Below are 22,499 nucleotides of genomic sequence, written 5' to 3' on the forward strand. Positions count from 1 at the left end.
TTCTTTCATGTTATTAAGCATGAGGAAAACTGGTATTGATGCTAATAAAAAGATCAGAAGCAGCAGCTACAGGTGACCATTCTCTAGCTTATTACTTTTCATATTACAGTAAAATCATCTGCCACATCATCTCCTTGAGGGTAGGAACTGTGTCTTATTGCCATTCAGTGACGAACACGATTCCTGGCCCAAAGCTGGCATTCACTAATTACCCATGTTACTGGACCACGAGTCCATATCACCTCTTGATTTTACCCTGAAAGGCACCCTTATCTCCTCGGTTTTCTCAGTGGCCAAGTAAAAGGCATTCCCAGGCCTGAGTCTCTGGGACAGAGGCTTGGGATAACCCCAGAAGCATATGGGCAGTCCACCCCCAACCCACCTCACCTTCTCCCCTCCCCATCCCGGAAGCTTCCTCGTTTCTTTACCTGTCGCAGTGGTTGCATTTAAAGGGCTTTGCACCTGTGTGTTTCCTGTAGTGCCTCGTGAGCTCATCGCTTCGTGCAAAACGCCATTCACACCCTTCCCATGAGCACTTATAAGGCTTCTCACCTGCAAGAAGAGACGGAACGACCATGGTCAACAACAGGAACAAAATGGCCACATACCTGATCAGGTTCTGCTCTCTAGCCACCGTCTTGAGAAAGGACGGTAGAAATCATTCTCAAAAGACTACATTGCCTAATACGCTGTGTCACATTTTCTTTAGTCTCCTGGTGTGGTGTTGTTGCTGTTGCTGTTGTTGTTTTTAACCTTCAAAAGTGGTCTCACAGGATCCTCTAATCTGGAGCTGTCATTTCAGTTCACAGAGTCAGAGCATTTCCTTCAACTGGTGAGGGATCAATTTTTATTTATTTTCTATTCCCTGGAGCACTTTGACCCCCACTGTCCAAACAGAAAGGAAATGCGCTATTTTCGTCCGAACCGCAAATGCTTCTAATTCTATTTTTCTCCAGTACCTACAGTAATTTACCATTTCAGCCTTTTTAGCTTTCTCCCTCCTCTTCCCTCCTACCACAAACTGGAGCCAGGGACCTGACTGACAAGGCAAACAGCTCAGGTCTCCCAGAACCACTGTGCCTTCCAGTAAATGGGAGTGGATGGACAGTCAGGAGAAAGGGCTACAGTTTGAGAGTAAAACAGAAATCCCTTGACGATTCCTGCCATTTATGTAAAATACAGTCACAAAGTCCTATTTAAGAAGGCCATAACTTAATGGTTCCAGAGCTTTCATAGTAGAGAGAGATACAGAGTATTACAAAATATTTTTAAAGCCAATTTGTAGAGCAAGGTTTTAGCCACAGTGAAGCTGCTTGTAAGTACGAAATTCGAGCTCTTGTGCTCAAGTGACCTTTTTGCACAGTAAATACAGATGGAGGGATATGCAAGAGAAAGACATGCTTTTTCCCTAGACCTTTTCTTTTAACCCATCAACGTCTGTCACCAAACATGGCAAATATTTACCCTTCCAACTGTATGGTGGGCTGGTTCTGATTACGAAGAAAAATAATCTTGGGGCACCTGGGTGGCTCAGTCGGTGAAGTGTCTGACTTCGGCTCAGGTCATGATCTCAGGGTCCGTGGGTTCGAGCCCTGCATCGGGCTCTGTGCTGACAGCTCAGAGCCTGGACCCTGCTTTGGATTCTGTGTCTCCGTCTCCCTCTCCCTCTCCCTCTCCCTCTCCCTCTCCCTCTCCCTCTCCCTCTCTCTCTCTCTCTCTGCCCCTCCCCTGCTCATGCTCTCTCTCTTTCTTTCTCTCTCTCAAAAATAAATAAAACATTAAAAAAGAAGAAGAAGCAAAAATAATCTTTACAACACGATGAAATCATGAGAGTTACCAAGCCCTCATAACTGACAGGTAGGTTAGCACAGTGGTCATGAGCTCTGAGGTCGACCTTCCAGGGTTCAGCTTTCAATGCTGCCCCTACCTGTCTAACTTGGGGCAAGTTAAGAAACTTGTCTGCGCCTCTGTCTTTCTAGAGATAATAACAGCATGGACCTCAAAGTGTTTGAAGAGCATAACTTAATACACATATGTATTATATGTTAATTAGAACAGCGCCCAGCACACTCGATGTTGACGTCACTGGTAAATATTACAAATTGCCAAACCCACAACTTCAGGATACACACACAGGTGCCAAAGTAGTCCTATGGCTGCTCCATTATATCTCTATTTTTAACAGCTAGACCTTCACTAGGCAGCGCTTAAGGAGACATTGCCCAGGTACTATACTTGACCCACTTTCTTCTTTCACCTTTCTCCTTCCCTTTATACCGGACTACAAAGTGTTCACGATTCTTTATTTGTATCACCTAGAATTGAACCAAACATGATTGAAAATTTTATTTCATTAAATCGATGCCCCAGTGAGCCACTGCTCTATAAGACCCATAGAGAAGAGGAATGAGAAACACAGGCATTTCTTTTAAAGGGAACCAAGAGGACATGAAGGAGGGCTAGAAGCACAGGAGGAAACCCATTCGGTTTTGGAAACCAGAAAAAAAAAAAAAAAAGAATCACTGAGCAGTGTTAAAAGTTCACCTTCTGAATCCTTAAAGCCGAAATTTTAGAAAATTGCACCTGCTGAAGAGAAGGTAGCAGAATGGGGCTATCAAGTCAACTTTGGGGTTAACACACCTGGAAGCTGAGTTAATTACAGACCCTATGCCTCAGTGTCCTTCTCTGTCAAATGGGGCTGAGCTTCCCATGTTTGTTGTGAGGTTTAAATATGTTGTCAAATATAAGACACATATCCTGAAGCCTGACACGAGGTAAGTATTCAATCAATTTCAACTTCTCTTCCTCCCACGTTTACCTGTGTTCTCAGAAGCTGTCTAACGGCTGTCACCCAAAACTTTCAGAGCTCAGGCTCCAGACAGCTGAGCCTGGAATCACTCTGGGCAACCTAAATATTGGAAAGTAGTGTGTATTTCAGTTCTAAATATTTTCTCCGTATATCGATGGAAAATTCACCAGAAAAGTGGAGTGTTCTCTAGATCTACTCTGAACGAGTGAAATGCTGAAGGGGAAATTGGAGACCTTACTTGGGGAGAGGTGTGCCCTCTTTGAGAGGTGTGTTGGCATCATTCACTTAATGTGATTGATTACCAACCAGGCTCTGTTACTTCAAGGAAATCTGGCACAAACAAACAAACAGAATGAGGCACCAAAGGTGTTAGAAATTCACAATGCCCTCCACCCCCAAGGCCCTCAAATGCAAGTAAAATTGGGGTTTCCTGGCACCCAGGGGAAGCAAACACACCCCAAATGCAACAAGGCATCTGGAAATCCCATGACATTCTACAGCACCAAGCAGAGACTTCCAGTCCCCCAAATCAATCCCGCAATCGAACTAACCCATCCATCATAAGCAACCACATTTTGAAGGACACAGGAAGGACAGAGAGAAAATGGAGGTTCAAATGGATGTCTTTGGGTATTTTTTTAAAAAAATTATTATTTCAAACTGTTTGGTTTTCCTCTTGGTGAATTTTTAAAAATAGTTTGGTTTCCTTTTATTTTGACAAATAATATGAAGGATCTGTTCACTTCCTAGAAAATAATGTCGACTTTTAATTAATTCTGGCACAAACCAACTATCCTATCCAGTAGCTATTTCAGTGTCCCTTTTGCCAGTGTTCAGACAGAAACTGCAGATAGTTTGACTTGGCTTTGAATTGTATCACCTAACACAGTTTCCTGCTTGCACCCAGAACAAGTCCCTTTGTGCCCTGATAGTTTACCCAAGTTATATTATTGTGTCTCATCAAGCTATTTTTCCAGCTGATCCATTTACCTACAAGTTGCCATTTCTGCAAATGCTCAATAATGCGAAATTTAAAAATAACCAAGAAAGAACTCCACCAAATGAAGGAGCAGTGCCTGATACAGGGCAGAGTTCAGAAATCAGACGAGCAAAAAAACGTTTAAAGAATCGGGAATAAGACTTCTTTATTTAGGGCTCAGAAATAGCGGGGTTAGGCTGGCCTCATTTCTGGGTTCCATATCGGCTTCTGTAAACCAATGTCTACTTGAAAGACAGCCGTGAAAACCCTCTGTCAGTACTTTGCATGGTCAAGATTACACCTCCCTGGACACCAGCGCCCACTGCTTGATCTCGGGGTTGGGGCGGCGGGGCAGGGAGCAAACCATCTATAATCCACGATGCACTAGTTTTCATCCGAACAGCCTACCTAAAGATTTCTGTGCATTTCATAAAAAGCTTGGCTTTCTTTCTTGGTGAAAGAATAGCTTTCTTTCTAAAAGACAGGCAGAAAGGAAGAGAAAGGGGCCAGAGGGAAGGAGGAAAGGAGAAAGAAAGTAAGGAGGGAGGAAAAAAGAAAAAAGGGTCGTTCAGTTGTAACTGGAGCAGACCTCATGCAAAATCAGCTTATCTCCTTCATCCTGCCCTCTCTTTCACTCTCTTTCTCCCCCTGCTCCACTCCAGGTACTAGTTCGGGGCAGAAAGCAGAAAATGGCATGCCCTTGCCAACGCTATCTGGTATGGCACCTGCACTAATGCCCACCACTCAGCTCACTGCAACTCAATAGCGATCACAAATGTTCGGGAGGGGTCTCTATGAGACAGGAAGATGGAGAGAGGCTTAAAACACGAGGACCCAGGTCTGGAAGGAGTATGTGGATGAAGGCGGCCTACAAACCGGATGGACGAGGGAGCGTGCCAGGGCCTGCACAGTTCACAGGGCCACAAGTGAGGACTCGGTCAGAACCCCCTGAATTGCAGGGGGAATATCAAGATCTACTTTTCCTATCTGGAAATTAGCCCCAGGAGACGTGCTTCCCTCAGAGGTGATAGGAGGTCTAATCAGGTGTAAATGGATTTATAGCCATACAAGGGCTCTTAAGGAGAGCTAAGGATGCTTGAGAAACAGGACTTGACATTTAGCAAGGTTGAATCATGGCAAGAATTCATGCTCTCCCACAGAATGGCCTCTGAGATGGAATGTGGGCTAAACCAGTATGGCTTTTTTTTTTTTTAGTTTCTTACAGAGTAACTCTCTCTACATCACGATCATCAAATGTGATTGGTCCAATGCACGTAAATACTTTTGAACATGCATCTCCAATATAAGTAGGTTTATTCATGAATTATATAAGTTTACTGATGTCCTAATACATTAGGATATTATAAAATATGCATTCACTATAGAAACTAAAAAGAATGAGAGTAAATTAAATATAAATAGGAGGTACGCATTTTTCTTCCTGTGCTCAAAAAGACTATGTTGCACACCCTACTTTAGTGACCAGTGCCCCAGAGAACAAATGGAAGGAGCTTGGCTCCCAGTCCATTGGTCCTGGTGCTTCCATACTCGGTCTCTGCAGTCCATTCTCCCTACAACACTCAGACAAACCCTTTGAAAATATAAATCAGAGCAGGTGGGTTGTTTATAGGGGATTTTGGTCTTTATATTGCCATAAATTGGTTTCTCTGACATCCCCTGGATTTTACTTTGTGCATTTGAAAACATTCTATGAAACCTTCTACAGATTTCACCAGACTGCCAAAGAAGTTCCTGACCCAAACAAGGTTAAGAAGAAATTAAAGTATAAATGCTGCACTGGCTTCCTGTCATTCTCAGAATCCAAGTCAAAAGCCTGTGCAGCCCTGTCGTATAGACTCCACGTGATCTGGCCCCTTTTTAATCTCATCTCCTACCCCCATCTCAGGGCCTTTGCACTTACTAAACCCTCTGCCTGGAATACACGCTCCCTCGTGCCATTCAGGTCCCTGCTCCAATGTCTCCTCCTCAGAGAGACCTACCCTCATCGTCCTCCATAAAACAACAGGTTCTGTCACCTTCTCCACTCAATCACTTTGAAATTAGATTGCATATTGTTTGTGTGTTTTACTGCCTGCTTCCCCTCCTAGAACATAAGTTTTGGGCGGGCACCTGTTTCGTTCACTGTGATACCAACAGCACTAAGGCAGGGCCTGGCTCAACCCTGTAGAATACAGTGAATATTCGAATACGACATCCTGATCTACAACAAAGAACCAAGTGCACCCAGAGGAGCAGGGCAGCCCGTGTGATTTCAGTCCCTGTCTTTCTATACATTGAACTGGCCTAAGAGTAGAAGATGTTTGTTTGCTGGCTAATCCTCTACTCCAGGGACTAAAGTATGGAGCTACAATGGATTAAGTATTCCTTCACCATCAAAGGTCACTCTTCTTCTCTATCTGCCTGAGCCTAAAGAAAGGCCTATCCTGAAAATCTCCCTGTAATATTCAGCTCACACCTGGGACCACAGTCTCCTGGGCAACATCCCCTCTGGGAAGCCAAGTGCGTCATTTTATGGAACTCATTTGTAAAGGTTCTCACTGAATATGTGTTTGGGAGAGCATAAGTGATATGTCAAATGTATTGCACCATAAATTTGCCTTTAAGATATAGATTGTAGAATAAAACATGAACATGTCAGAATCTCGCATACCAGGTTAAAAGTCCCTTGAAAATAAACATCGTTAATGCAAATTTTCTGCATTCATTTCCCGATCTGCAAATTTGCAAGTCCCTAATCCAATTCCTAGAGAGACTAAGACCTTGACACGCCCAGATTTCTGTTAAAACTAATTTTATCTACCGCTTTTTACTTTTTAAAAAGTGTTACTAGATTTCTGTTATCTGGGCATGTCAAGGTCCTAGGCTCCTTAGAATTTGGATTAGCAACTTGAAATTTTGCAGACCGGGAAATGAAAAAGTAAAATGGAAAGGAGGAAGAATACTTCGTAATGTGTCTGTATTGCCACTGAATCCATGAAGAGGAAATCAGCAAAGACCCATCAATTGCTTTCACATCACACTCGGCGGCACCAGAGAATTTAAGCCACCTGGGGAATAAAGACACCGAGAGAGAAAATGTCACTAAGCTTTCTTAACACTGGAAAAAGAGTAAGCAGTAAACATCACTCCCCAGCTTGGCAATCCCTTCTCAGGGTACATGAGCAGCAAGTAGAAAACCCCTGTTATTAACTCGGCTTTGGAAAACTGGCTCAGAGTTCCTCTTAGATTCCAGCTGAATCTTCAATATTTTCTTTTTCCAAGGAATTTTAGTCAGGTGATTGTTGGAAAACGAGACCAAGGCTTTCTTTTCCAGAACTTGAAAAGCATTTGTAACCACACCATAAAAGAAAATGTGTACTCATTTGTTCATGTTCCATGTTGGTTTTTTTCATTCATCCATTACTCGCTCACCCAGGAGCTACAAGGCGCTAGGACCTGAGTGGTTCAATTTGCATAAAGCAGCGGTCACTGCACGGAGCACACGTTTCCTCTTTTTTTCTTTTGTTCATGAAACAACTAAGAAAACAATAACTGGCTGAGGTCTGGATAAGTCCTTACAGCCTGGATCGCCACCTTAAAGTGGCTGTTTAAAATGTATAACCTAAAATTTAAACCATACCCTCCGTAAGGCAGGGTTCCTACTTCAGCATGTGGAGAGGAGCAAGAGAGAATTCTGACATAACCCCACAAATACTGACATCTTGGTGTCCAGCCACTAGCCCCATGTGGCTACGAGCCCTTGAAATGTGGCTAAGGCGACTTAAAGAATCGAACTTCTAATTTAATTTTAATTAAAAGTTAAAGACTGAACCATGATAAAGCATAATTTATATACTCTTGTTTTGGTAGGGCTAACTACATTTAGCTTTAACCGTGGAAAATTTAGCATATGGATTTAAATATGCTGTAAGTATATATAATACACACTGGATTTCAAAGACTTAGTTTTAGAAAAGAATGCAAAATATGTCTTATTAATTTTTCCCATATTGACTTTATGTTGAAATGATCGTATTTTGGATATATTGGTTTGGGGTAAAATATTATTATTAAAATTAATTTTACCTATTCCTTTTCACTTTTTAAAAAAGGTGGCTACTGGAAAAGTTTAAATTATATATATGGCTTGCTTCCTATTTTAGACAGCACTGGTTTAAAATACATTTTCTATGTGGAAACTCCACCATCACGTCAAGCATAAGGATTCAGCCTTCCTAAACTTTTCCCCACGCTCAGTCCAAAAAAGCTTGTTACCACCTTGCCTTCCAGATCCATGAACCCTACCATGCGTTATCTCCAAAACACCTCATCTCTGTCCACAGCTGAGCAGGCAAGGTCAAATACCTAGACCAAAGCCTCATTCAGGGATGATGAAAATACTGCCTCTTCCGTGTGACAAGTTGGATACAATCTACATTAATTGTTGGCTCAAATCTGTACCGAGCAATGACACTGCTGGAGATTAAAGAAAAGCACAGGGTCTCCGTAGTAGGTGACTCCCATGTGGGGAAGCCCCACGCATGCATACAAACAACACAAGGCCCATGTGTTTGATAAATGCGTGTGAATGACATGTGGAGGAGGGGATCCCTAAGGCTCTGTGGAAACATTAGGGTAGCCATGCCTTGATGCCTTGATGAGACTTGAATCATTGCTCCATTGGAGAAAAACGGACTTGTTATCAAAAACAAGGACTAGCCATCAAAACCACCTTTGCTGCCTAATAGCAGTGTGGCCTTGTAGAGTCGGTAAACTTCTTTGGGACTTGTTTTTAACTGTATAGGGAAGGAACAGAAAAAAAAAAATCTGTCCTACTTCCCTTCTAGTTATCAAGATGCGATGGCATTTACCATATAAAAGTGATTGGTCGAGTACAAAGTCCCAAACACGTGAAAGATGTTCTCACCATGATGGGGATATCAGAAGGGAGTGTGCAGGTGCGTGGAGGCCAGAGAAGGCTATGGGCGCAAGGGCTTCTCCATGAGATTTAAACTAGAGCCCAAGCATCACTTCTCAGACTCACTTTACCTTGCGAAGCACAGCCAGGAAATACACAGGATCAAACAAATCTTTGGGGGCCAGCTTCCATTTTTAATGACTCAACTTTGACCAAAAAGTTTCTTTGGGAGGGATGTGTTAGGTTCTTGGTGAATTGGTTTGAAATGTTGGAGGAAGACAGGGTTGGTCATGAAAACTGGCAACTATCCCAGAGGCTGGAATAAGTATAGCTGTTGGCAATTGGAGTTTTTTCAATGTGCAACCCGTGATTCCAATACGCGTGTTTCAGAAACCATAGTGTGTTTCTCCTAGGCCAAGGGGTATCATAATATTCTCAAAGTCAAACTGAATCTTTATTTAATTAGAAATGTATGCAGTGTTTTAATATTTTTAGTGGGCTAATACCCTCCCCCCTCCAAACAAAACAAAATCCCACAAGGCTTAAGATAGGAATTATTGTAATTCTCAAAAGACTGTAAACTCACTCAAAAATTTAGATTTCAACACTCATACCTAAAGTTATATGCTCTCAAGTCATGACACAGATAAGCATGACTATGTAGGTAAACTCCATGCTTTTCTGGCATTGAGGTTAATTTTTTTTTTTTTTTTTGCATTTTTTCTTATTTGGCTTTATTCTTTCTTGTCTTTGTTGCTTTAATTTTTTAAAATTATTTGTATCAGCTTTTTTAGAGATAAAGCCAAAGAAAGTTTAATGTCAATTTGGAAACTTAAGTATATTTTGGTGATTGCCAAAGTTACAAAAAGTTAAAAGCTAGACAGAAACTGAATTTGAAGACGAAAGTTAAAACATTTATCTTTTTTCCTGTGAAGATGATGACACCATGTAAATTTACTGAAAATGAATTTATAGGAGACTTCTTCCACTTAGTAGTAAAGGTACTATTCTGTAAGCCAATTTCCCACAAATCGATTTGATGTATTTAGATAGGAACATGATTGCCTAACAATATGAATTTTAAGTTCATGGCCAATCTTTCGTTTTTGCATTCAAACGTGAAGATGGTCATATTGCAGAGGATGTATGCAGGGCACAGCCTAAGACCACCACGTGACCAAACTACTAGTTTCTGAATCACTTCTAAAAAGGTAATTTTAAGGGGCGCCTGGGTGGCTCAGTCGGTTAAGCGGCTGACTTCAGCTCAGGTCACGATCTCGCGGTCTGTGAGTTCGAGCCCCGCGTCGGGCTCTGGGCTGATGGCTCAGAGCCTGGAGCCTGCTTCCGATTCTGTGTCTCCCTCTCTCTCTGCCCCTCCCCCATTCATGCTCTGTCTCTCTCTGTCTCAAAAATAAATAAAACGTTAAAAAAAAATTAAAAAAAAAAGGTAATTTTAAGAATGAAGAGAAAGAAATTTTACTTTAGCTCCACACATGTTCCAAGTTTAGTTAATATCCAAAGTTATCAACAAGCCACTCAGAAAGTGACATCTCCAAATGCAGACGGGCGCCCTCAGAAGCAAGCCAATCCCAGGTGAGAATGCTTCCCCCGAAGATACAGTTCATTGCAGAAGTGGGCAACTCAGGTGTACAACTCCAAGCGAGCACTGCAAGAAACTGATTCTTCTGCACAGAGGGTAGTAGTAAGGAAAAGAACAAATGTGGAGCACACAGCTTTGAGGAAAGGTAGGCTTACTGGACACTTCCTGGGGAGGATTTGAGGGGGCCTGAGGTCATTGTGAGAGGACTATACCTGGGAGTGATGGAAACAGGGGGTGCGTGGAGGTCCAGTATAGGTGGGTGGGGAGGGAGGGGGAAGGCTGAAACAAGTCTCATCAGACCCAGGACCCATGGTAGCCATCAATGGCACACACACAGTAGTTGAAGATACCTCATGTATTATCCCTGAGCACACTGAATTTTTTACTAAATAAAAATTGGAAAATACAAGCCCAAAGCATTTACTATCAGGATGAAAGTTAACTTTCTGCTACATATTTGATAAATATGAAAAGAAATACATCGGGGTGCCTGGGTGGCTCAGTCGGTTAAGCGTCCGACTTCAGCTCAGGTCATGATCCCACAGTCTGTGAGTTCGAGCCCCGCGTCAGGCTCTGTGCTGACAGCTCAGAGCCTGGAGCCTGCTTCGGATTCTGTGTCTCCCTCCCTCTCTCTCTGCCCTTCCCCTGCTCATGCTCTCTCTCTGTCTCAAAAATAAATAAAAACATTAAAAAAAAAAAAGAAATACATCGATGGTCTAGAAAACCCATGGGAGTAGACAATCCAAAAACCACCTCAGATATGATTTGAGAAGCTAGCAAATGATTGGTTTCAGCATCCTGAATTTGTTCTGATTAAGATAAAGTTAATATTAATTGTTATTCCCTAATTATATAAATGCAGATGGTGGAGAAGTGACCCAAGCATATGATTATTTTATATGGCAATTTGCCCTAAAATTAAAAAGAAAAAAAAAAACAGGTAAGTTTATCAGTCCTCAAGAAGCACAAATTGGATAATTTACATAGAAATGATAAAGAGATGGGCCCTCCCCTGGACCAGCTACTACTCAAGCACGGATCTAATTCTCCAGAGATTTTTAGAAGTAAATATTAAAGCAGCCAAGCTTTAAAACATCCGTCTGTCTGCATAACTCTTTTCCAAGATGATCAAACACTGTTTTTCAGAGACTGAATTTCCTCATTAGCGAAGGCAACCCAAATATGTACCTTACCTGAATATGAAATATAAGGAAAGGGTAACTCAAAAGGGAAAGCTAAGCGTCTTATTTTGACAAATGACAACCTAAGACAGAGATGCTCTTCACATACCACTGCCTATGTACTCAAAAAAGACGTCCACAAAACCGTCTCACTTATTTTTCTACCCTAATCTACCCGTTGCTCCTTATATAAATCCCTCACTCTCCATCATCCTTGAGTAGCCCTCCCCAGCCTGTCCCACTTACCAGAATGTCCTGTACTCAGAATTTAATCTGTCTTCCACATGTCACCCCATCCTAATGTGTTTCTCCCGCTTAGACAGCTGAAATCTTGTCAGAGTTTTCACTCTTTGGCCACTTATTTATTTACTATGCCCTGTGAGATATTTAATTTCTTACGTCTTGATTCCTTGCCCTGCTTTCCCTATCCACATTACATAGAAAGTGCTTTTAACATTGGAATGCCTTACACCTCCAATTCAATAAATGGGATTAAGAATCCAATGTGTGTCCAGGAAAGGGGCAAGGTGATTCTCACTTGCTTCTGTGTCATCATCCGCAGCGTCTAGCACAGGCTCAGGCACGTCGTACGGAATCAATACAAGGCTTGCGAATGAACAGATTGGTGATCCATCAAAAATTAACAGCCCCCAAAGTTGTTACCACCTTGCCTTCCAGATTCAAAACCCCTAACACACAGTGTCTCTGAAATACCTCATCTCTGTCCACGGGTGAGCAGGCAAAGTCAAATGTCTAGACTTCTGGTCTCGTTCACTGAGGGTGAAAATACAGCCTCTTTAATGTGACAAGGTGGATTCAATCTACATTAATTATTGGTCTCTTATGTACTGAGCAATGACAGTGCTGGAGATTAAAGGTAAAAGCAAAGGGTCCCTGCATTAGAGGAGTTCCCGGGTGGGGAGGCTCCATGGATGCATACAACAACACGAGGCCTGATATATCTGGTAAATGTGTGTGCATGGACATGTGGAGGAGGGAAGCCCTAACACTCTGTGAGAACATTATGGCAGGCATCTCAGGGGGAAGGAACAGCGTGCGCAAAGGCTAGAAATGAGAGACAGTGGTTTGTCATAGCTGAGGCCAAGGACGAGTTTATAAGGAGGAATTTCAAGAATGGCTGAAGAGATGGCAAGACCCTGGTGGGGTCTTGATGACATGCTATCCCCCCAGGAGACTGACTGCCTTGAGGTCAGAACCCATGCCTCTGCATATCTGATGCCTCACAGCCTCCCCCAACATGTGGCATTAGTACTTTAAAGAACATATCCTGTGTGAAGTGGTTCTAGACCAACTCTGATAGAGTTGGGTGCTCCTTCCTCTTTGGTCCCATAACTTCCTTTCAAAGAGTCTTATCATATTGCTTGAATAATTTTTTACATGCTGTGGCCTCACAAAACCAAATGGTTCCGTCATGGACAGAGACCAGGTTTATTCACTTTAGTGTTTCCAACACTCACAACGCTGAAGACAGGTCAAAGACCCTCGACTAACTTGACTGAATGAACATGCGCATACGTTATTAGTCCTTCTTCAAAACTACTTGAAACACCGCAACCTAGATTCTCCTACATCCTCTTTCTGCTGCTCTGTAATATGAATAATTAGGAAGAAAACACAATGATTGAAGCCACCCATGGAATCTATATTCACACATACACATACACACACACACGCACACACACACACACGACATCCCCCCCAAATCTGCAAACAATTCAGCACAAACATATTGACACCCACATATATAGAAACACCCCCACACAATCTGTCAGCCTACATACCTCTAACCTGAAACAGCCTTGATTTTGTCTGTGCTAAACTCACAGCCACAAAATACTTTCTCTTTATTCTTCTACTTAATTTTCATCCTGGGAAAATGTCAAGGCGATGTGACTTTACCCTTTACCTTTTGGGGGGGATGCAAGGAATATTAAGATGTGGTTATTCTGACACTTTAAGCTTGCTCTCCCAAGTTATTAATTTCCCATTCACTTCATATTATTCCAGTAATGGACTATCCTCATAAAATGCAAAATGTAAATTAAGTTTCCATTCAAAACTTTTGGCATTCCACAGACACCTAGTTCTCATGCAGTTATTTTGATTTTGTAATGTGCCATGAACTAGAATATACTAAAATTTTTCCCTTACTGTATTATACATTTAGAATTTCAGAACTCAAGTGTTTCATGTTCAAATGCCTGCATTACAAGCTAAAATGGAACTATTCTTAAGACAAAGAGCATAGCACAATGGCCAGGTGACTTTCCATATTCATTTTCCCTTTCTCTATAAGAGAACCCCCAAATTTTAGTTGGGCTCACCGCCACCCAGAATAAAGACTATTTCTCAGCTCCTTTGCAGTGACTTGTTGACATATGACTAAGTTCTGGCTGATGAGATGTGAGTGCAAGCGACAAGTGCAATTTCAAGCTGTACTTTCAAAGGTTGGGACATCCTCTCCCCTTCCCATTTTCAAAATAGCTGTATGAAAACTAGGTTCCTGGAAAGCAAGCCTGGTGGCAGCCATCTTGAATTGTATGGACACAGGCAATTCCTGAAGGGCAGAAACCCTAGGGATGGGGGACAAACAGGACAGAAGGAGTTTGGGCCGCTGACAACTTCTCAGAGTACAGCCGTCTGAGATTCTGGATTTTTATGTGAAAGAGCAAAAAATCTGATATCTTTTTAAGCCCCTGCTAGCCTGTGTCTCTATTACAAACAGCTTCATTTATGTTCTTAATAATTCAAAGGGTAACGGAAACTGATGAATGAAAACAATACATGCCTAAATGGCCCATACTTGCAGTATAAACATTATTTCATATCTCAATCACTTCTTTTACTCAGGAAGGTTGCCTGAGCTCCTGTAAATGGTGTCTCGTGTGTGCAAGTACAATTTAGTAGAACACACACACGTACACACGCACACACATGGCTCACAATCAGGAGACCTGGGTTCTAGTCCCCATTCTCACTACTTAGTATATGATCTTAGGAAAGTGACAAACTCTTTGAGTCTCACTTTCTTCCTCTGCAAAGTGGGGCTGACCGCTTCTTTGATGTTGGCCTTACAGGACCATTGTGAAGTATGACGAGAGATAATACCTGTGTTAATGCTTTGTATATTGTAAAGCAGTTATAGGCATGGTGATTATTAAAATATTCCAAACAAAAATCCTTCTTTATGCAAGGTGGCTCATAAAAACACCTAGTGCCTGAACATACTTTCCTAGTGAATAAAGGGCCTGCCGTCACTGTTTTCAGTCAAGATGAGTAGAGATCTGTGTGCCAGTCTTAGGAGCAGATGCCTCCTGGGGCTGGCCTTTTATTGAATTCAATGCTCCAGGCCTCAGTGCCTCAACTGGCAACATGTCATTGATTAGAAAGCCAAAGAATTTAGACCCAACTGCACAAACCCAACACCACATATAGAAAGGGAGCCCAAAGCCTGTGTACCAATAAAATATGGTATATATCTCACCATGCCTTATGTATCATGCACTAAAATATATTTGGCTTTTTCTAGTGGAGATATAGATGACAGAATCAAACCATGATGAGATGTCTATATTTTCCTTCCTCACAGATATATACATAGTGTAGAAAACTAAATGTGAGAGAAAGACACAAAATGTTATACACAAACTAGACAATGAATGTATCTGTTCAGAGAAAGCACCTTGAATGACCATCCTGAGCCAAGACTGTGGCCCAATCCAGCCATCCTCAATTAATGATAGTGTTTTGCAAATCCTGAGGCAATGGGCTATTAGGCAATATTTAGCGAGCTCTCCTTATATGCTGGGCACTACAGGAAATTCTCTCCTTTAATCCTCTCAATAGCCCTATGAGGCACATCATTCCCATTCCACAGACAAGAAAACTGAGGGTCAGAGGATAAAACCACTCACCAAGTTCTCCAGCTTATAAGCGGTCCAGTCAAGATTTAAATTCAGGCAGCTGCACCTTCAGTCCACAGGCTTAATTAACCACTACATCACTCTCTTACTGAAATGCCAGCAATTAAAATAGAATAAATGTTTACATTCCCCTTGAAAACATTTTCTGATAAAGCGAATCTTTCAACTGGAAAGAATGTCAAAAATATTTAGATGCACCCATATGATAGCTGTTGTAACTTTTTAAACCTGAGTAAGTGAAGGAATGTAATCTATTGAGACTAGAAGCCAAGGGTGTGGACTACAATTCACTCCTCCTCCCCTAGGTCCACCTTGAGCTCACAGAACAGTGCTACCCACCAAAGGACCTCTGTGTGGGACAGATTGATTTTCCTCAGAAAAGAATACCACATATCAACTTTACCAGTGTTTTTCCATTTAATTCCCTTCACTTTCTCAAAACACATCTGTTTAGCCTGACACAGCCTTAGATAAACCAAAAATGGAAACCCCCCCCCAAGGCCAAAATCAAAGCCAAGGCTTCATCCTTAACCCACACCTCCAGCTGCCTGAGAGCCCCGCAGAGTGGAAGTATAAAGTGAAGATGGCCCAGTACTGGGCTATGTCTTCTACTCCTTAGCAAGGGTGAGTTTCTCCAGTCCTCTGCCACATCCTGTCCCACACCGACCCCAGATGCCCGGATGTCCCACAGGGACAGAGAGTCACAATGTGGCTGGAGAATCAGGCAGGGCTAGACCACAGGGCTTAAAGATGAGCTCTGTCGGATCTGGTGGCCACCAGCCACATGGGGTTCCTGAGCGCTTGAAATGTGGGCGGTCTGAATTGACATGTGTTTTGAATGTAAAATATACACTGAATTTCAAAGACTTAGTATGGAAAAAAAAAAAGGACGTAAAACTGCTCATTAACAATTGTTTATATTGATTACATGTTGAAATAAAGCTTGGCTATATTGAGTTAAAGTCTAGTATTAAAGTAATTAATTAGTACAACTAATTAATAAATGAATAATTAATAAAGTAAATAAACCAATGAAAATAAATAAAGCTGCCAGAAGATTTATATGTAAGTGTACACATGGCTCACATAATTTATTTATTTCTATGGGACAGTGATCTTAGCGGCCACATTTAAGAATCTGGACCTTAACACAATGGTGGCCATTGTGAACTTTTAAGCAGAGCCATAACATGATCAGATGTGAATTCTCACAGTATCATTCTGGCTATAAAATGGAGAATGGGCTGCTGAGGGAAATGAGCTGATGTGAGAGGACTTCTGAGAGACAGAAGATAGTGGCTGAAACACAGATGTCATCGCCCCTAGCAGCAGAGATGGAGACAAGTGGACAAATACAAAACATGCTTAGAAAGTAGTGCCAGCCCGATGCGGATGTTGACTGAACAAGGGGAAAAGGCAAGGGTGTGTATCCGGGACGCCTGGGGGGGGGGGGGGTTGCTATGAAGACTGGGTGGCCATTCAGCTTCCACACCCTAGGTAGCATGCCTCCGGGTAAAAATGGCCCATCAGGTTATCCCGGGATTGCAGCAGGCTGTCTACCTGAAGTTCCCCTGCAAGGGGTATGAATCATGGGTGTTCCCGAACTCTGGAACCAGCGCATGCTGCCCCAAAATGCTTTCCTTCTGAAGAGCTCCAGAACAAGTAACCCAAGATCCTGCTCAGACAAAAACACCCTGGAAAGCTGTCGGAAACGATGAGGGTAATTGCCGCTGAGACCAGGAAATGAGCCGAAAGCACAACACATGGGATGGGCTGTAGTGGAAGCGGGGTGGGGTCTTTGCTCCCAGGACTCTTCCTGGCTTCTTTCCTAGGAAATTCCAGGAGAATGCTGCCGGAGAACCGGCTTTGGAGTCAGACCGGACTCATAAATCAGGTCCGCCCCTTACTCTCTGGGTACCCCTGGGCCGTTTGCAGGTCTACATCTCCTCCTGCCTCCGTGGGCAAAGCCCCACCTGCAGGACTCAGGACAAGGACGCAGGCACAGCACCAGCGCGCTTCCTGCTAAGTGGAGGGACTGCCCGGAACCCCGGGCTGGGACCACTAGGCCTTTCTCCTTCGCTGCAGTGCGCTCAGCACCCGCCCCCCAGAAAGGAGCGGCAGGCGTGCCCGAACCCCCCAACCTTTAGCCGGCTCACCTGTCGCGGGCGAGAGCACAACACAGCTCCCCGAAAAGCCGGGCAGGCTGGTTGGGTGTTCACCGCACCGCGGACCGGACCGGACCGGACCGGACGCGGTGCCGAGGGAGGCACGCTCCTTGCAGGGCAGGCATTATCGTGAATAATTAAAGCGAAGCTCTGCTTATCTAACTGAATGAACAAAAGGTGCCTCTGACACAGCAGCCACTTTTTGTTGCTGCTGTGGTTTTAGGAGACCTTTTTCCCCCCCTCAGTTACTGCTGCTTCAAATCTGATCATCTTCAGAGGTCTCCCTATCAATTTGGGTAAATTAGCACGCTTCTCCGTAGGGAGCTGCGGCCGTAAATCACGGATATGAGCGTGTGTAAAATTATATAGCATGGGCCCAGTGTAATAATAAACACATTTATAGTTTATAACCGCTGTTTTCTCCGTATTCGAGCCGTCTCACTGCCTGGGCCCCAGGGGCTCGCAAGCGCTCGCCACCCGCCCCGTGCGTGCCCGCAGTCCTGCTTTGTGCGCAGATTGCCTGCCCCCTCGGCTCGGCCCGCTATCTGCCGAATGCCAGCCGGCTCCTCTTTGTGCTGCGGCGGCGGGCAAGGGAGGCCACCCGCTCACGGCACTCGGTGCAGCGCGGCAGAGACACAAATGAGCAGGTGACCTTTCAAACCGTGTCAAAACGGGCCCTTGACCCAGAGACCTCAAAACTTCGGCGGTTTCGCTGTCTGAATCAGCCCGCTGAAAGGACCTATGTTTGCACAATGTGATTGTGTTTACACAAAGATTTAACGCCTCAATAGAGCAAAAGCTGTTCAGTTAATTTTAATTATTGCTTTATTCTTCCCACAACAGAGTAAAAAAAAAAAAAAAAAAAGGTTAACAGGGAGCTCGTGGTAATTGATCCCATAAGCTTTGTGCCCAGGGTCCTTCTAGCTCCGGGAAGGGCAGTAGACGGAAGGAGGTATGAAAGGATTGTTTCCAGTCTCTGCCTTTGCTTATTAAACATGCTTTGTGGAGAAGACGGATACCAAAGAAAACCACAGGGAAACTTCAAGACCTGACTGTGATGAGGGGAAGACTCACAGGTGGGTGGGAAGCGTTCTACACGCTTGGCAGTGAACTCAGTCGCAAGCAAAAGGCGAGTATCAAATGCGGACGGGGGCCCTGCCGAATACAACGATTTATGAAGGTTATTTCTCTAGCAGGTAGAATAAATAAAAGGGGAAAGTAGATTTGAAAATACAAAGATAGACAGGAACATAGGATCAGATAAAAAAATATATATATGTAGGCAAACAATCCTCAGGAACCCACACGGGTCATGCGCACTGTTCCTAGCACCTTCCAGGGATTTGTCTCTTGGTGTGAAAACCTTTTCTTTCTGCAGATCTCTGGAAGACAATGCAAGTGCCTGTCGCTTGGCGGTTCCCGTAGATCCTTTTGGCAGAATGTTAGACACCAGCTATTCTTCCTCACCGTGTGCTTTTGTGAATACGGAGGAGAGACCGTTGCACACAGCAGCAGAATCTTAACCTGAGCTTGGGATCGCTGCCCATCAGGGGATCGAGAATCCCTGTATCGCACGAGGATTCTTCTCCATAAGACATTTAATACATCCACAAATATCCTCCAAAAAGTGGGGGGAGAGGGGGCTAACGCAGGATTATCTTGAGTCGACATTTATCGTACAAATAAAAATAAAAGCACAAATTGTTTGTTCGCACTCCCCTAGCAAAGCTCCGGTGTACCTAAGCCAGCAATGTGCAACTTGTACAGCAAGATCCATCCACCCCTAGCTTCTTCCGACTTCCCGAAGGCACCTCCATTTGGATTTGCCCATTTAGTAATAAATGAGGGCTGTTAAGGTGCATTCTTGTAAGGGGTCAGGGAGAAGTGTCTCTGTTCACGATTTCTCTCCACAAATTTTCTACAATGTGCAAATGCACGAGTACTGAGATAACGTTTTGAGAATCAATACCTTGCATGTGTTTGCATCTTCGAAACCAGCTTTCTTTCTTAAAATGGAAAAAAAAAAAAACCCTAAGATCAAGGATTTTTAAATTCAATCAAACTAGACAGGATATAGGAACATACAATATTCCTATACATTATATCATTCTGTCCTCTTAGCTCTTCTGAATTTGCTGTCATGTTGGACAAGTACGATAATAACTTGTGTTACTTAGCATATGTGTGAAATACATAGAATGGCAAACAGTAGGCCACTTATTTTGCTCAACTATAACAATATACCCTGCATTCATTTATATCCTGTTTTAATTCAGGCACTCTTGCAAAACAAAAACAAAACAAACAAACAAAAAAACCACACCTGATTTCTACAGGAAAAACAGCATAAGGCAGGCTCTACAGCCCAGCAGAGAAACCGGTGACAAATCACCCTCTGAGCCTCAGTTTCCTCATCTATTAAATGGGAACAATGAGAATATCTGCCCCGTAGGTAAGCGAAGGTGAAATGAAATGAGGTGTGTGAAAGCACTTGGTAAACTCTAACAGCTAAGGCAAGTTATATTATTGCCTGTTTACCCGGAAAAAGCAACCGTGTGGAGGCAGCCATTCCCAGGCTTGGTACCCAATTGCCTTCTCATTCCCAAAGCCAATCTGAGTAGGAATGCCTCAGCCTACCCTTTCTTTAGCCCATCTGCGCTGGGGAGCTGTCTAAATAACCACTGCCTCTTCAGGTCATGGAGCTAAATATTACTAATTCCCTATTGTGCCTAAAACTAAGGTCCGATAACAACTGTGATCCAAAACATGGCACTTGCCATGACCCCAGGAGGCCGGCCCACTAATCGCAATCCCTCCAAGAGGCAAGGGATAAGCTAATCTGTGTGAAAGACACAGATGTCACGTATTCCCTACAGCCACATTCACATGTATGAGGGGAATAATGTCAGCAGTATTATCTCCAAACAGCAAGGACAATGCCATACAATTCTAATAGCATATTGTCCATTGTATCTGGGGACGACACTTCTGACAATGTTATTTTCTATGCATGCGAGCGTAGCTGAAAGGGCCGATGCATGATTCACATCTCCCGACAAAAATGCAAGCATAAAGTATGTGTCTGTTAGATATTGCCACTTAAATCTTTTTACCTTCGATGGCACCTTTCTCCCTGAGGACTCAAACTGCTTCATAGTACTTTCCACGCGGTGTTGGTGCAAACTGGAATCGTGAGCGACGGGAAAGGCGCTGCAGTGGCACATAGAAATGCAATACGGTTTTCCTAGCAGAGGTTTCTATTTTCTGACTCAGACACCTCTTTCTGCACCAACAGTCGAACTTCTTTTTAAAAAAAATTTTTTTAAACGTTTATTTATTTTTGAGACAGAGAGAGACAGAGCATGAACAGGGCAGGGGCAGAGAGAGAGGGAGACACAGAATCGGAAGCAGGCTCCAGGCTCTGGGCCATCAGCCCAGAGCCCGACGCGGGGCTCGAACTCATGGACCGCGAGATCGTAACCTGAGCTGAAGTCGGACGCTTAACCGACTGAGCCACCCAGGCGCCCCTCAAACTTCTTCTTAATAACAAGGAAACAATTGTTATTATCCAGTGAGGCTGCCGGATGCCAGAGGACAGGTAGAATATGATCGTCAGTGCCCAGTCGGTGAGGCCCACTTGGCTAAAAGCCTCCCTCCCACACACCAGCCTGGCAGCTCATGTGATTCAAATCCCTGCCTCAGCAAAACCTCAAATTATTACAGGTCAGGAGCCGTCAGCAAGAGGGGAGGGGATGTCACTTGCGAAGAGTCCCAATCACAAACGTTAAATCTAGAAAGCTGAGCGTCTTGCGGAGGTGGAGAGAGTTCTCTCATGTTATAAGGAAGGGCGGGGGGGGGGGGGAACCAGCACATCTAAGTCCTGACAGAAATAATAAATCATACAATATTTATACTTAGTCAATTTTTTAAAGATCATAAAAGGGAACCAAGACCTGGGGCATAGTCTTAAGAGGATGAGGAAATACTTTGCAAGTGGTGAAGAGTAACACAAAGAGAAGAAAAGGATAGCTGAGGTTGCATTGGGCCAGGGTTTCTCAACCTTGGCACCGCGGACCTTCAGGGGGCGATGATTCTTTGTTGCGGGCCGTCCTACACACTACAGGATGCTTAGCAGCATCCCTGACCTCCCTTTACCAGATGCCAGGAGCAACACCCCCCCTTCCAAGATGGACAACCAAAAATGTCTCCAGACATGGTCAAACGTCCCCCGAGGGGCAAAATCAGTCCAAGTTGAGAATCACCGCATTAGTCAACTAATGACCTCACATTTGGGAGAACGGCTGGGCTAAAAGGTTTGCTCTCATGTATAATGGCCTCTTTAGCCATTGAGAGCAGGCCCCAGAACCACCACCCCCCCCCCCCCCCGCCCCCGCCCGCCTTCAACAGTCACGACTTTCCCGTTCCTGCTGGAACCTCATTAGCCTCACAAGTTCTTGAAGGGTCAGGGAAGGCCCGCTGGAGTGGATCAGCACCTGTGGTGAGCAGGCGGCCATGTGACGTTGTGAGCACAGAGCGTGCAGCTGAAGGGCTGAGGACTGCCTCCAGCTCTTCTCCAGCACGGGGCTGCTATCTGCCCCCTAAAAGGGGCACTTTTTTTCTGATTCCCACACAGGCAGAATATGGGTTAGCAGCAGCCCTGCTGGGCAGCCCGGCCCCATCAGATTCCTCTTCGCTAGGTTTGTCAACTGATTTACCTCATATAAGGAGCAGTAGTATGGCATGCAGATGAGAATGAGCAAAGCAGGTGACTGAGGAGAATGGAAAGGTTGAAGCAGTGAGGTAGAGGACTACCTCCTTTCCTCAACCCCCAAAGCGTGCCTGCATGCCCCCCACTGCTTTCATCCAAAGAATAAAGATTGCCCACCCACAAGAGCATGAAGAT

General features: G+C 43.8%; 1 protein-coding gene across 1 annotated transcript in view; it reads right to left on the bottom strand.

The window, feature by feature from the left end:
* The window catches only part of KLF7 (Kruppel like factor 7), an 86,857-nt gene that overhangs the window by 8,916 nt on the left and 55,442 nt on the right, over positions 1-22,499 (bottom strand). The window contains exon 3 of the mRNA XM_007089945.3: positions 429-552. Within this exon, the coding sequence (XP_007090007.1) occupies positions 429-552 (124 nt within the window). The remainder of the gene's footprint in view (positions 1-428; positions 553-22,499) is intronic.

Source organism: Panthera tigris, chromosome C1 (assembly GCF_018350195.1).
Source record: "Panthera tigris isolate Pti1 chromosome C1, P.tigris_Pti1_mat1.1, whole genome shotgun sequence".
Lineage (NCBI taxonomy): Eukaryota > Metazoa > Chordata > Mammalia > Carnivora > Felidae > Panthera > Panthera tigris.